This window comes from Lissotriton helveticus, chromosome 7 (assembly GCF_964261635.1).
Source record: "Lissotriton helveticus chromosome 7, aLisHel1.1, whole genome shotgun sequence".
Lineage (NCBI taxonomy): Eukaryota > Metazoa > Chordata > Amphibia > Caudata > Salamandridae > Lissotriton > Lissotriton helveticus.
Window position 1 is genome coordinate 930,889,733 of NC_136068.1, and position 16,828 is coordinate 930,906,560.

At 44.7% G+C, this 16,828-nt stretch overlaps 1 protein-coding gene across 11 annotated transcripts in view; it reads left to right on the plus strand.

The window, feature by feature from the left end:
• Nucleotides 1-16,828, plus strand: part of LOC144769402 (protocadherin gamma-C3-like) — a 917,178-nt gene that overhangs the window by 500,139 nt on the left and 400,211 nt on the right. The window contains exon 1 of one of the 11 annotated variants that reach the window (XM_078653465.1): nt 4,899-7,574. The exons of 9 other annotated variants lie outside the window; for them this stretch is intronic. In XM_078653465.1, coding sequence (XP_078509591.1) covers nt 4,914-7,574 — 2,661 coding nt within the window. In that variant the 5' untranslated portion in view covers nt 4,899-4,913. Of the gene's footprint in view, nt 1-4,898; nt 7,575-12,512; nt 15,118-16,828 lie in introns of those variants that run through there. One more of the 11 variants, XM_078653476.1, reaches the window with a different exon arrangement.

Consider the following 16,828-nt stretch of genomic DNA (forward strand, 5'->3'; position numbering starts at 1 on the left):
TGTGGAATTTGTGCTTTCACGTCGAATTCCACAGAGCCCAGACTCTAACAGGCATTTTCTTGTGGTACATTTTTTAAGCAAATTGTGGGGAATGTGGTAATTGCTGTATAACTTACAATTCTTGTGCCTGTACATCCATGTTTGTGTGCAGGGCCCGGAAATAACCAGACCGTGTGTAATACGGGCTTAACTAAGCACTTTGTCACCAAGACGAGACGCGCTGCTGTCTGTATTACTATGCTTAAATGTATGCATCCATTTAATTTGATAGTCAACCATTCATGTATTTGCTTAGTTTGTGTGAGAATTACATGTGGTATGCGTCATACTATCATGATAAGGAAGGTGCTGCAGCTTTCAGAATAGAACTATAACATTTGCTTGTGTTGCATTTGGAACTGCTGTACACAGCAAGGGCCATGTATCAGTGACCAACTTGAAATATGACTTTATGGTATTTTATGCTGTTGCTGAATTGCTTCACATTGTGTGGCCAGGATATGAGGTTCCAAAGAGATGGTAATGGAGTGTGCGGCATGTATGAAAGTAAAATAAGTTATCATTTTCCTGAATAACCCAAAGCAAGGTATGTGTGCTGTGGAGTCTTAATATGTCCACTGAAGCACTCACTGCAATGATCTAGGCCTAATCTCTGGTTTGCAGGTTTGAATTCTAAAGGGTCTTCTAAGACTTTCATCCTTCAGGGGTCGAAAAAATGAAAGGATTCGAATTGGATGATATTTAATTTCTGTCAACAGTGCCAAGAGCCCCCCTTCAGATTAATTTGCTGTACTACAAGTAGCCTGTTATGATAGATTTAACATTGTCTGTTGGGGTTTCAGTAATGTGGGGGTTTAGGAGAACAATTACTCAGCCCAGAACAACTGAAGCGAAAACCGCCTAGAGCAAGTCAATGTGTGCTGCATGCTCACTTGTAGCAGTAAGGTGGCGATTCTGGATGTATGACGTTGTGCTGCATGCTCACTTGTAGCAGTAAGGTGGCGATTCTGGATGTATGACATTACAACGCATGCTTTTACATCGCATGCTTTTACAACGCGGTTTTTACAACGCATACCATTACAACGCATAGTGCTTTTAGGCGCTGGATAGTGAATTGTTTAATTTACTATTCCAACTCCAGTCCCCGTGGATAGTAGGGAAGGTGTTGGATAGTACATTAAACCTATTCCCTATCCTAGAGCGCCCCCCAGCGCAATGCGTTGTAATGGCTTGCGTTGTAAAAGTTGCGTTGTAAAGGCACTGCGTGGTAAAAGTTGCGTTGTAAAGGTTGTTTACCGGCGATTCTAGCTCACATTGTTTGCTGTGTGCCACCCATAATTATCCAAGAATATCTACCATTTATCTCTGGGTAGCCAATGGAAACTTTAAATAGCCCTTGTATTGCGGCCTGAATCCTAGTCTAGCATCCTCTTTCTATATAAGCTGTATGGCGTGAAGTTGAGATTTCACAAGCATGCCATTGTGCTTTTCATGGCACACAGCTGTTAAGGAGCGGGTCCTCTGTGTCTGTTTTAAAGGGGTTCATGAGCGGAGCGGCACTACATTTTTGATTAATTTCAGGCTGGCAATAGATCAGCTGTTGTGTTTTCTGTTGTACAGTCTTCTAATGTATTTAGACGTACCATTTTAATTGACTGTTATTCCAAGTTGAAGTATTCCACTTGTATATTTAAAATTAAAATCTGTTTTATAAAACAACTCTATTATTACCCTTTGCTGTCATGAGGATCGAATTTATTTGAAAATAAGTCCATGGACAACACAAAACTGAAATCTAATTTGATGGGATGTCTTTAACTACAGTCAGTGCATTGAAGCAGAGACATGATCGTGACTAACGTTTTAGAGCACACCAATTCAGCAGTTCAGCAGCTGCAGTTTTTTTCTGCATCAATATGAATTTACCACATTTGCAAAATAAAAAATCACCTGCGGCATAATTTTCAGGTTTGAAAAATGTATATTGTTTCTAGCTCATATGAAACAAAAGTTACCAAGGTATCAAGGTGTTTGCACACAGTGGATTGCAAAGGTTAACTGGTCGTCTTTCAGTTGCTTATTTCTGTATTTGGTTCATAAACTGGTACTTATCAGGTGAACTGTTTGCCCAGTCAGTATTTACATCTGGAAAATAAATTGACAACATAATGAAATAATACTAACCAAAAACGTACCACCTGCATAGTTTACTTTTTCTTGCTGCCTAATTTAGCCATTCCTGCCACATAATTTGGGGCTCCCTTGATTCCATTGGTCCCGCTAATGTTATGCAGAATTTCACACTAGGTGAATTTGCAAACAAAAATAAAAAATTAAGCAAGCACAAGCGCTACATAAAAAAAATTCTTGCAACATCCTAACAGGACTCTAATATGCACAGAATATTTCTCGCTACAGAAATATTTTCTCCTCGAGCCAGTCTCTAATTACTACCTCACTGTTCAAAGTGAGGTGAGCTCTTACTTTTAAAAAAAAAACGTGTCAAGGGACACGTGACAAATAATATTTCGCTAGGTCCGTGTAATTTCATTACATTTTGATGAAATATCACAACTTTTCATGTGAAGCAAATAGGCAGTTATGCTCACCTGTACTTTCTACCCGCACAAACATTATTTCCGGTTAATTTGATCCCCTCCGTGGTGTGGAGCTTGTGGTTTTTCTGTGCTTTTTGTGATGGCCGATCCCCTTGAAAATTACTAAACCATGTTACTATTTCACTAATAACTTTGGGCACCCATGGTAAAAAGCTGCACTTTCTTCCTCGGTCATTTTACTTGAAGTCTTCGGAGCTTTCAAAGTAAAATTTACCTCATAGTTTTATGTTTGTCAGACTATTTTAGTAGTATGGTTCCAGTGTATTTAATTTTACAGAAACTTATTGGCCTTTTAAGAAGTTAGCCTATGTTTTTCCATGCCTTTGCTATGCCTCATTTGTTATTTGTATCCGTCTACGAAGATCTATTCTGCACACCTTAATCAGTTTCCAGGTGCTTTCTAAATAACTGTGTGTCCCTCGACCCAAATTGTAGCCTAAATATTATCAGGTCACGTGATTAAGGATTGTTAGAGTGGCAGCAATGCCACACTTTCAACTCATATACCATGTTTTAATGGTGCTGTGATTTCCGGTGAATGTGCGCCGTCTAGATTCACACAAAGCTGAGAATTTGCAGCCTCGCGGGAGTGGCGGGGAGGCTCAATCCCCCTCCAGCTGGACTAACTGTGGAATCAGTTGTGAGTCTACAGCAGCAGTTCTAGTTCAGCCGCCCTTTCATCTCACTCCACTTTATCAATGTTGTGGAAGGGATATTCTCTGTCCCACCCCCTCCAAACTGTACTGGCCGTTACTTTCAATAAAGCTCTCATACCCCGAATGAAGGCGCCTCAGCTGTCGCTGCTAAACCTGGAACTTTGCCGGTGCTACCAAAGCACCTACTGTTTATGCCGATTAAGTGACTAATCACGCAGTGTCCCGCTCCGCTCACAGGTGGAACGGGACCATCTAGCTTTCATCTTTCTTTCCTTGGAGCCTAAATATGCTCCCGTCGGTTAGGGCTTTTTGAGAGGGGTGCAGGCCGGCGTCTCTCCTTTGAGCCTGTACTTTGTTGTGCGCGCCACGTCGAGAGAGAGAGAGAGATACATCCCCATAACCTGGTCTCTTGCCTCGCTCCTACAAGTGAAGCTGGGGTGAGGCGCGCTCGCGCTGTCCCTTTGTCCCTATGGCAGTAGGCAGAGGACAGCCGCGGCCCTGCTTAAGAGCGGCCCCTCTGATGCCAAAGCTGCGTGTCGCGTTTGTTGTGTCCTCTGAAACGGGAGCGCGTGACCTGTGTCCTAAGTTAAGACAAATTCTTTGGAGTTTTATTGGAGATGGACCCGCAGCGCCGTCTAACGGATCTGTGCTTCCTTTACACAGATAGATTAGTAATCCTACCTCCCTGGCTGATTTAAATCATGGGCGAAAAAAGCAGAGAGGCCATCAGATTCGGTTGAGAGCGCTGGGTCTCTTCTCTCATCCAGGTTAGTGTTCCCCTCTGTTCTTCCTCTGAGAACATGCATTTGCCTGACACGGCCAATTAAATACAAGGCAAATTAATATCTTCCAATCTCCACAGACCCTGCACACGCCAGTTATATCTGTCTCGCGTAAAGCGCCACATTTACTGGCCGTCTGTGCGCTATTGGGCGACAATGATGGTTTCAATCTGGAAGGAGTCGTAAATGCGTATTTAGAGTCACTCGCAAGTAAGTGCTATGTGCTCTCAAAGAAAAATGTGCCCCTCACACAGCTGCATTAGGGTGTCCGTACCATTGTAGCAGTGGGGAAATAGAAACCTGTTTAAGATTCCATATGTACGTTCATTATAGGACGGGAAACGTGAAAACCAAAGCGTACCAGAGTGAATACATGCATCTGATTTGAGAGACTAAAGTGTCTAAAAGGTGCCGGATGAGCATTTACTTTACACTAAGATCGATCTACTCCTCGGAGTGCCAACTCTCCCCTAATCTCGACCCTATGTCAGTCAGTGGTAGATGCACCAGAGTCTCACTTTTCCATTTATTAGGCACGGAAAATTAACCCTTAAAGCTGCTCTGTAGCCCGTTTCAGACCATTTCAGCAGCCGCACTTGCTGGTACTGCAGTTACCAAGTTGGACACTGAGCGCCGCTGTTTACTAACTAAGGAAGGAAATACTCGAGGATCAACTGAATCACGTGGTATAAATGCAACAGAAGCGGTTCATACACGGACACTAAATAGTCAGGAATCTCTCTGGAAACGTCAGTGCCTCGTTCTTCGGCGTAGTCCGCAGCTGGGCGTTCGTTCCAGACCAGCTCAGAAGCTTTACATTTATACTGGAAACCCGAGGGTCTTCTGAGATAGGAATGGCTAAGACAACAATACCATGTTACTCCACAGCTGAGACATCGAGGCATTGTTTTTCCCGGGCTCAGACACCGAGGCGCTGTTTCTCCGGGGCTCAGACACCGAGGAGCTGTTTCTCCGGGGCTCAGACACCGAGGAGCTGTTACTCCGGGGCTCAGGCTTCGAGGCGCTGTTACTCCGGGGCTCAGGCATCGAGGCGCTGTTACTCCGGGGCTCAGGCATCGAGGCGCTGTTACTCCGGGGCTCAGTCTTCGAGGCGCTGTCACTCCGGGGCTCCTCTGCTGCTTCTTGGTGCTCTGCTGACAGTCTCTGGAGCCGCCTCCGGGCAGCTGCGTTATTCCATTCCCGAGGAGATGAGGAAAGGCTCTTTTGTTGGGAATGTGGCTCTGGATCTTGGATTAGACGCAAACGAGTTATCAGAAGGCGGTGCCCGTGTTAATTACAGAGGTAGGACGCAGCATGTTGTTCTCACTTTAAACAAAGGACAGTTGTACGTCAGTGAAAGAATAGACAGAGAAGGTATCTGCGGGAACACCGTTCAGTGTCTTTTAAATGTAGACATTATTTCAAAGAGCATTATGAAAGTGTATGCAGTGGAAGTGGAGATTAAGGATATTAATGACAATTCCCCCTCGTTTACTGATGATCAAATAACATTACAAGTCCTTGAAAACACTGCCCCCGGCACCCGATTTGTGCTGCCCGAGGCCCATGATGCAGATGTGGGCGTGTACTCTCTGCAGAACTATCAACTCAGTGAAAATAAACACTTCACACTGGATGTAAAAAGCAGTACAGATGGCACAAAGTATGCAGAGCTGGTCCTAGAGAAACCACTGGACCGAGAGGAACAGGAAGTTCACAGCTTGATCCTCACAGCCACGGACGGAGGGGATCCGGTCAGATCAGGCACCATGCGGATACAGATCAATGTGCAGGATGTGAATGATAATGCGCCCGTTTTTAGTCAGACTGTTTATAAGATCAGTGTTCCAGAAAACACATCCAAGGGGACTGTTGTGGGCAGCGTCACAGCTGTTGATATTGATATGGGAACAAACTCGGAAGTTACCTATTCTTTTAGCAAAATGAAGGAAAATATTGTACAGAAATTCAGACTGGATTCTAAAACCGGGGAAATATCTTTGCTTGAAAATCTAGATTTTGAAAGGAACGAATTTTATGAGTTTGAAGTTAGAGGAAGTGATGGAATTTTATCATCACGCTGCAAAGTTTTGATAGAGGTCGTTAACGTGAATGATAATAGACCGGAGATCTTAATGTCTTCTGTGCTCACGCAGGTACCAGAAAACAGCCCTGTGGGTACAGTCATCGCTCTGCTGCAGGTATATGATAGAGATTTAGGAGAGCATGGAAAAGTCACCTGTTTTCTGTCACCTCATCTTCCATTTCAGTTGCTTAAATCAATTGAAAATTATTATAGTTTGGTAACGGATAGTGTTTTAGATAGGGAACAGGTTCCACAGTATAACATAACAATTACAGCCACAGACAGTGGCACTCCCCCATTATCTACAACAACAAGCATAAACCTTCAGATAACAGATGAAAACGACAATCCACCAGAATTTCATCAAATGTCATACAGCGCCTACATAATGGAAAATATTCCTCAAGGCACTTCAATTTTTGCAGCCAAGGCAGCAGATTTGGACTGTGACAAGAACGCCAAGATCAGTTATTCCATCATTGATGGAAGAATTGGAGACTTTCCACTATCTTCTTATATATCGATTAATTCAGAATCTGGTGTAATTTATGCTCTTCAGCCTTTTGACTTCGAAGTGTTCAGACAATTTGAAATTCAGGTGAAGGCACAAGATGGTGGTTCCCCTTCCCTTATGAGTAATATGACAGTGACATTCTTCATACTGGATCAGAATGACAACTCTCCTGAAATATTATATCCATCAACGCCCACAGATGGGTCCTCGGGGGTGGAGATGGCTCCTCGCTCCTCTGAACCAGGTTATCTCATCACCAAGGTGATCGCTGTTGATTCTGACTCTGGGAAGAATTCTTGGCTCTCCTACCAGTTGATTAAATCCACAGACCAGGGACTGTTTAGTGTAGGTCTTCATACCGGAGAGATCCGGACAACCCGCCCCATTATGGAAAAAGATGCTATAAAACTATTCCTGGTGGTGTTAGTCAAGGATAATGGGCAGACTCCTCTTTCTTCTTCAGTGACAGTCACAATAGTGTTGGCAGACAGTATGCCGGAAATGCTACATGATATAAGTAACCCTTCAGCACCTGCAGACATGGAGTCAAACCTCACACTATATCTGGTGATCGCTGTTGCTGTTGTTTCCTTCTTGTTTCTGTTCCTGATCATTCTTCTTTTGGCCATCAGGATTCAACACTGGAGGGAAACTCAGCTCAATGAGTCATCCGTGGTAAACTTCAATTCACTTCCAGCCTCCCAGTTTGTGGGCATCGATGGAGTCCGAGCTTTTCTACAGACATACTCTCATGATATTTTCTCAACAGCAGAAGCTGGGGAAAAACAGTTTCCTTTCCTAAATTCAAGCAACTCAAATAATCTTTCAACAAACCAGAATCTTGAAAAACAAGATCCACCACTCTTCACTGATGATTTTTTATGTATAGACAAAGAGGACCAGCCGTTTATTCAAGTAAGTAGACTTTGTTTCCATTGTATCTGTTTATTTTTGTGTGGACACAGCCTGGTTTGAAGTGTCAACTAACTACTGGAAAATCAAATGTATAATTGCATGACATTACGTTGTTTGATAACTAAAATATGCTCAAGGGACAGAGAATAAATAGGTAAACCAAAAACTGGATTATAATTTGCAATATTTAGAATCTGCATTAAGTGTTGGTCTTTTATTTTGAAATGCTTCCCTTATCTTAGGGAAAGAAGAAATGGAAATTGAAATTTGGAAGCAGAAAATCAAATATTTGAACGTAAAGAAAGTGGTCACTTTTCGAGATATCCTTGACAGTTCTCGCCTCCAATTTGGCTAGTCCAGGAACCATATTCCCTTGGCAACATATTCAAACATATTTCACAAACCTAATGTATATGTGTGCACACGCGTGCGGACATTTGCTTTGGTCTATATGGTATGTTTTATTAGGGGTTACAGAACTCGCGGAGTTTAACTCCATGGAAATCCAGAGAGTTGCATAAAAACTCAACGAGATTCCACGGAGTTCCACTCCTGCTCAATATGACTCACTATTTTCATTTTGCACCGGCTATAACCATATGCAATGCATGCAAAGCAGAAGTGTTGTTACCTGAACGTATATGTAAAGGAGTGTCCCCCAGTGACCATAGAACAGATTGCAGCTATGGTTTAAGAATTGAAAAAACTTTTTTTTTTTTGTGCAAATTTTCAATGGGGATAGATAGTGACTGCAAACCAAGTCACTTTCAACAGACTCTGAGGTGATTTTCCAGTAAACATATGAAGCAGAGATTCACACCCAGGTCTCCGGTTCCAAGGCAGCACCACATCGATTAAACCCTATGTCTCCACTTCGCTGTCCTGAAGATATGCTGAGAGGCTTTCACCCCTCTGTTCTGCATGGTTTGCTTTTATATCTGCCCCACTACTCTGCACCAACACTCTCAAAGCTGTACTGTACTGGTGGCAAACCAAAAATTGCACTCAAGCACACACAATTTCAATCACAAGATAAATCTCCTGTTTGTAGTCTGTTATTAATTCCAGTACACACAAATCAAGGTATTCCACCAGATGTTTGACTCCAAATGCAGATTTCCATACAATGCTGTCCAACAATGCCAAAGCCGACACATGTTTCATCTACCTGGACTTGTTTAAGGCTTTATGTATAGTGCAATGTCCAACGTAGCTTTAAAGTCTTTCCCAATTGTAATGATTGAAAAGTGTAGGATAATAGTTCAGTCTGTCTGGGACCTGCACACTTAGTTGTCCCATTGCTGGGCTGATTACGAAGTAATCCCCAAAGATTTTCAGTATCTGCTTCAGTATTGTTAAGCCATACAGAGGGACTGCACCGGCATGATAAGCGTGCCGGTCTGTACGTTCGGCATATGTGCCTACGGCGGTACACAAACCTAGGAACGGGCTTCAAAGTGTGGCCAGAATTACACCAAAGGTGGCTTGGTGCTAAGCATGATAGCACCACGAAGTGTACAAAGTTAGCAAATTAATGGTTTGACTAAGTTGTATGATGGAACATCGCATGCAATTACTTCGCATGCCTTTTACACAAATTTTTTAGCGCGCATGTTTTTACCTAAAAATGCATTTAAAACGCATGCCAATACCATGCATTGTTTTTCTAAATTTAAAAACAATGTATTTGTGGGGAGACCCCCAACTTACCTTAAATGCGTTGTATTGGCATGTGGTTGAAATGCATATTCGCCGTAAAAATATCTGCGCTAAAAAATGTGTTGTGAAGGCTTAACGAGGTAAAATCCTTATTGTAAAGGCTGTTTCCCGTTGGACTATTGCCAATGACTATAGATAGATGTGTAGACATTGGGCCTAGTTACCAGATATCTTTTTCAGCTTAATCACTTTATATGTACTGGTGCCAACCTGTCTAGCGGTTTTGGTGGTTTGATCCACATACCTGCTGCGCTTACGCTCTCTTTACCCTGTAATGGTTGCTCCCTGCTCTGAAGGCTACTTCTTGTCATATCCACTGTATTGTTGTCGCCTCTCATCTGCTGTGTTTGCATGCCATGGAAATGCACCAGATAATCTGGGTAAGTCCCACTTGATGGCATACAATATCCATTTTCAGCATGGTTAATTGTATACATGCTCATTCTTTTTCCTTATTTCTTTATTCCATCGCATTCGTGCAGGTCCTGGCTGGGTCCCATGTGAGTAACTGTTTGCCTTCACCTTTTCACCTACCTGGGGTGCCCACTTATCTCTATGACAGACAATACCTTCACTCCGGTATAGGCTGTTTCCAGTCCTCCTATACAGCGATGCTGCAGCCCAGCAGCCTCAATTTAGTTATTTCCGATTCTCTTGTATTATAGATTTCCCTATATTGTTAGGTCCTGAACCTGGAAGAAAACAGAGCTGTTTCCGTGCATGAACACAGACACACACATAAAAAGCCCACATTTACTCATACACATGCAGCCTACCTTGCTTACAGTCCAACAGGCACCAATACAGACAGACGAGGAGACAAATATACATCGGTGCACCCAAAACCAACAAACCTGCAAGCAGCATGACATAGAGATCAACAGATAATCATCCATGAATTGACATAGACCACCAAACATACGTTCACTCGGACCGGCAAACAGACAGACACCAGTGCATTTGGGCCGAGAGATTTACAGAGACATGTGCACACTCTAGTACGGTCGCATAGGGGAACACACCCATTCTCTAATCATGACTTTCATTCATTTTTTCGATTTGGGTGACAACAGTCAAGTTTATCGGAAAATAATTTGCAAGTGATGTACGAAAATCACCTCTTGGAACTTTTGAGCATGCGCATTTCTTCAGGGAACCCCAGGGGACAAGGCCCATATTGTAAGAAAAGCCTGCAGGAACCTTTGCACAGACCCCAATTCCTGATGTAAATTCCCATTTCTCAGAGTGAAACTCCGATGAAAATGGCACTCTTGCATAGTGTACATGTCGCTGTTGTGGTTAATTTGTGTGTATTATTACAGATGCAGATTTCTCCCTCAGACTGTAAGGAGGGCCATGATATCCTATAAAAAATGGATGCAGACACATATTGGTGGGTGGATGGATGGGTTATGCAGCCATGTTGGCCTCATATTCTGTAGCACCTCTGCAGGGGAAATCAAAGTTGAGGAGTAAAAAGGTGTGGCGTATAAACATCTCTCAGTTTTCGGGTTCTTCTTGGGGAAATCACTCCACAGAATAAAGAAAGCTTCATAGTCCATGCCCCTCCCATTCGTGCCCTCTTTAAAATGCTCACCTCTTGCCCTTGCGTGCAGGTGTTGATGCATGTTATATGGATTTCGAATTTTATTTTACAGTACAGGCTGTGAAACAGTGTAAGGAGTCTTTAGTTTAAAACTGTGGAGGCTTCAGCATCTGACTTAATTCATGCAGGTCAGAGAATGAAACGGAGCAGTCAGAAGCCCCCGCGCTGGTGCTTCAGCAAGAGTAAGCTGCTGCAAAGCGCTGTAACCTGCAGTTAGCGCTATATCTGGCAGGGTCCGCTCCCACTGGTGTATGTGGCATGCGGGAAAGCTGCTCTGAAAGTGAGTGAAGTGATGGCTTCTCAGGGAGAAGGCACCCTGGGGAATGGTGCTCGGGAGCTGGGAAGATGGTGAGGTGTACTCGAGTCAAGGGCGTCAGCCAGGAGCCTGCTCCCTGGTCTCCCATGATGATAAATGCAGCAGGCGGGGGTCCACCCTCCTCTCCTTCCTGGACATGCAGTGCCCTAGCCTTGACTTTCGTGACGTGGCTCCGGTGCGCTCGTCCTCTGTGCATTGTAGACTCCTCTCCCCTGTGACGGCACTTAGCAGCGCTGCACCAACCCTTTAGCCTGGCCCTGACGGCAGGAAACCTCTTCCTTCCACTTACTCCCAGCAGAAGGCAGGCACGAGAGCGGCAGGGAGAGGCGCAGGCACTCACAGTGCTGCGCAGGAACTGGATCTCGTTCTCCCCTTCGCTTCCTGTGGCCAGTAGCTCAGTTGGTTGCCTTATGTTGAGCCTTGTGGCCAGCACAAGCTTGGATTCGCTGACAGCCTGCTGCCTCTGACTGGTAGCAGCCTCACGGACACACCCACTCACTGGGCCACAATCTCAGGCCTGTGATGTGCAGAACAGTTTCACTTTCTATTTTCTGCCATAGGGAAGGTATTGCCCGCACAAGAGGCTCGTAAATAACTAAGAAGTTAAAAGTGCTGATTATTCCGTGTTGCCAGAGTAACGCAGAATGACTAAATTCCTCCAGTTCTGCTGGTGGAGTAAAAAAAATTGGACACCCCTACATTTTATGTTCGTTACTTGGAAGCTGTTTGCAGAAGGAACCACTGTTACATTGCAGTATCACCCTAACCACACCCGCTCTCCCCACCACCCCAATCTGCAGCGCTCGGGGTTTCACTTCCTTTCAATTAAAGAGGCACCTCTCCTTTATGAGAATACAAATCGTTTTTTTTTATTCTGGATGGTTAAACGGGTAGTTAAGGGATGGTGTGGGGGGTATTGTCAGCATCAAAGTCCCCCAAAGTCTATCTCTGTGTTTATAAAAGAATCAAGGCGCTGAGTCAGGTACCCAAAGCAAGGCGTCTCACCCTTTAGCCTTATTTGCATAAGAGGCATAGAACAAGGAGTTACAGCACGCTCTAACCGGTGGGATGCACTCTATCAGTGTTAGCGTTTTACAGCCGTTAATCCGTTTCTAGTAACAGTTTTGTTTTCTTGTATACACGTTCTTAATAGTGGTTTGCAGTGGTTAGTAGAGCTCATTGCCAGCAGTGCAGGGGAAGTGCCGCGAGGTGGCGCTGTTGTCCAGTCGTGGGCGAGAGCCCGGGCTCACTGTAGCCTCCTGTAATCGCAGATCACGGTCACTTTGGAGTGAAGCAGAGACTGGGTAGGAAGAGATTCACAGCCGGGAGCTCTTCACAGAAATCTCCTTTACAGCGCGAGTTTGGGATGTAACGGAAGAGCCCTAATTAATTTCAGGAAATTGGCGCAGCGCGGATTCACAATTCAAGATTGTGTGAGAGTTTATTTGGAACTCTACCGGAAAGCAGCACTGACCATGACAGGGCTCGGAGCCCACCCCGGAGCCGCGGCACCGAGAGGCAGGCGGCAAGTACTGGCGTCTTTGTTGTTTCTGTGGGTCTGTGAGGCGGTCTGTGCACAGATACAATATTCAATCTCAGAGGAACTGAAGAGAGGCTCCGTTGTTGGGAACATAGCGAAGGATTTGGGGTTAAATGTCGGGAGTTTGTCCGGCAGGAATCTGCGTGTTGTCTCTGATGCTGACAAGCAGTTTCTGACAGTAAACCCTGTGACCGGGGACCTGCAGGTGAGTGACAGGATCGACAGAGAGGAGATGTGCGGGGAGTCACCCACCTGCTCCCTCACCTTCGAGGCTGTTGTGGAAAATCCAATGAATGTGTTTCACGTAGAAGTTTTTATTAAGGACATTAATGACAACCCCCCGAGTTTTCCAAAGAACTCCGTGGATGTAGAAATAGTTGAAGCCTCTTTGCCAGGGACCCGCATTGTACTGGACAATGCCCGGGACCCTGACATTGGCATTAATGCCCTGCAGGGCTATAAGCTGAGCCCAAACCCACACTTTGCCTTGGAAGAAAAAGCGAGCAGCGATGGCTACAGATATGCAGAATTAGTGCTGGAAACTGCCTTAGACCGTGAAAAAGAAAGTCACCATCGCTTGGTTCTGACTGCCTCTGACGGGGGAGATCCAATCAGATCGAGCACCGTGGACATTAATATTAATGTACTGGATGTCAATGACAATTTCCCAGTGTTCACTCAAGAGGTCTACAGAGCCAGCATCAGTGAAGGGGCGGCAATTAACTCAGTTGTGCTTCAAGTAAAAGCCACGGACAAGGATGAAGGTTCAAATTCAAAAATTATTTACTCTTTCCGGAACATACCAGACCAGTTCAGTAATACGTTTGCTTTGGACGCAGATACTGGAAAAATTCAAATTAAGAGTGCCCTCGATTTTGAAAAGATGGATTCTTACAAAATGGCAGTAGAAGCAAGGGATGGAGGGGGGCATGTTGCCCAGTGTCGGGTGCATATAGAAGTTACTGATGAGAACGACAATGCCCCAGAGGTAACCTTTACTTCTGTCTCCGGTTCCCTCCCTGAGGACTCCTCCCCGGGTACAGTGGTAGCGCTCATCAGTGTTCATGACCGAGATGCAGGAGACAATGGCAAGGTTTTATGTCGGATTCAAGACAACATACCTTTCCGCTTAATCTCCTCATCTGGAAAGTATTACAAGCTTGTAACTGAAAGCAAGCTGGACAGAGAAGCTGTCCCAGAATACAACACCACAGTTACAGCCACAGACAAAGGATCTCCGCCTCTGGCCACCAGTAGAACTATCCGACTACAACTATCCGATATCAACGATAACCCGCCCTTTTTTGATAAATCTTCCTACCAGGTCTATGTCCCAGAGAACAATGCAGCCGGGGTCTCCATTTACTGTCTAAAGGCGTCTGATGTAGATTTGGATCTAAACGCCCGCGTCACTTACTTTGTACAAGGTACTCACCAAGACATCCCTCTTTCCTCCTACATCTCCATTAACTCCCAGACCGGTGTGATCTACGCCCAGCGCTCCTATGACTATGAGCAGCTGAAGGAGTTTCAGTTCCAGGTGAGAGGTCAGGACTCTGGGTCTCCCCCTCTCAGCAGTAACGTCACCGTGAGGGTCTTTATTGTAGATCAGAATGATAACTCCCCTGAAGTCCTCTCCCCTGCACCCAGTCCAGATGGATCTGTAAATTTTGAGATGGTCCCTCATTATTCCGAGCAGGGTCACCTAATCACAAAAGTAGTGGCTGTGGATGCAGACTCCGGACACAACGCGTGGCTCTCCTACCACCTGCTCCAGACCTCTGACCCCTCACTCTTTACAATCGGGCTCCACACTGGAGAAATCAGGACATCAAGAGTGTTTCAAGAGAAGGACGCCGTCAAGCAGAAGGTGGTCATCCTGGTGAAGGACAATGGACAGCCGCCCATGTCAGCCACCGTTACGCTAAACGTGGTGTTTGCAGAAAACATACAGGAGGCCCTTCCTGAGCTAAGCAACCAACCACTGGACACAGACAACCAATCTAATTTAAATATCTATTTGGTTTTAGCATTAGCTTTAATTTCACTTTTGTTTGTTTTATCTTTGATGCTCGTTGTGATTTTCAAATGCAAAAACCGCATGGTACCCAGTAAGTTTGAATCTCTAACCCCCGCTCTCTATTCACACATTGATCCAAGAGTCACATCTAATTACCAGAATGGAACTCTGCCCCTGCCCTACTCTTATGAGGTCGCTGTGGCCTTGGATTCTGGGAGCAATCACTTCACCTTCCTTAAACCAAGTCAGGAGGTTTCCACGGATGTCCTCTCTTCTGGGAATGACTCTGGGATCGGAAACGAGTCTGTTGGAGTATCTATTGAGGGTGACGGCTTGAATCAGGTGAGAGTTCTTGCCAGTTTTGATTACAAATAGTTTCCCTGTGCCACAGTAGTTTAGGAACATGGTTAAGATTTTTGTTCATACCAAATCAGTAAAACTGGGCAAGGCTGGCATTAGGCATGGGCAGTGTGGGCAGCTGCGCAGGGCCTGCACCTAGCCCGCTAACATGGGGCCGCGCACCAGTACGCCACAGCCAGACCACATCACACTGGCCTTCTTGCTCATCTAATGGAGAGCAAGGTGTATCATTGCAATTTTGACCCGCACCCCCATACCTCAGTGCTGTGGTGTTGCGAGGCCTCGAGAAAGCTGGGGGTCCTCTGGTCCCTGTTGAAGGAGACACATTCTGCTGGTTTCTTCGCCAGTCAGGCCTGCTGCCCATACAGCGACACCATTGTCCCACAGCTTAGTGCCACAGCAATGTTTTAACACTCCAAGCCTACAAGCAGACCACACAACTTTAGCCCCTAGGAGCTGTAAAAGAGGTCCCTATAGGTGGCTGAGAGGAGGAGATGTAGCTCAGGAGGGGTCTGCATGAAGCAACTTCAGGAGGAGGAACATCTATAGATTTGCAAACTGCCCAAAATGTCTCCCATTGTATGCAAATGTAAGGGGCTTCCCACATTCCCTTTCTGACCAGGGCCCCCAAAAACCTAGACCTGCCCCTGAATGTGGGAACATTGTGAATGTTTTCTGGGTGAATGTTGGAGCATAACCCACCACAGCACGCTTCTAATGAATTAAAAGTTCACCCACGGAGACGCTCTCTGTGTGTATATGTGCTTCCATTATTGTGTGTTTACAGTATAGTTGCCAGCATGCTTTTTTGTCTGAAGCAGTTTAATTGTGAAGAGCATGAAAAGTCTTTACACGTAGTACCCCGAATGCTTCTGTGCTTAAACATAACTCAATATTTGAAACAACTCAAAAGTAGCATTAACTAGCTAGTATTAGTTATTCAGTGCCAGTGGTTTGTAACCAGCAGCTAGTGTGCACCAATAAATACAAATATGTATTTTTAGTAGTTAGCAGAATTCTGAGTAGTACTGTACCTCTAGTGCTGGCCACAGGACCCTTACATCCTCTACCTGATATCACAAACTGGTTTTGTGGTCACTCACCTATGCCCCAGTACCACTATTCCAAGCTCATACAACATTCGCCATTTGCATCGCATTCACCCCAAGCGCACTTCATGTGCCCCTGGGTCCCTGCACTGTTTGCTGTTCACAGCACAATGATACAGGCTCCTCACCCTCTCGCCTCTCTTTAACTACACCACCTCGGCAGAGAGCCTGCGGTAGGCGAATAACATTGAAACTCAATTGTAGATAAATTACTACACAAAACCACACACCCCTCCAGCTTTAGAAACTATGAAACATACACAATTTACACGTGTGGTTATCCCTCAGTGTTATTTGCATGACTTCTTGTTCAATGGTGAAATGGTTAAGTTAGAGGTGCCACCAATGTGTTTGTCTAACAAAACTTTTAATCAAAATTCGAGTTCAACAGTGATATTATCCCAGCTAGAATATTTTACCGTATTTTACATTTTAACTGGTGCATGGTGCGGATATTTAGTAACAATTTAAAGAGCCAAACCTACTAAAAGACTTTCTCAGTAAAATCTGCTTGAATATCGTTTCACATAAAACAATAATTTTGATACTAAGCTGCAATAATAGAAATCTAACAAGCACCATTT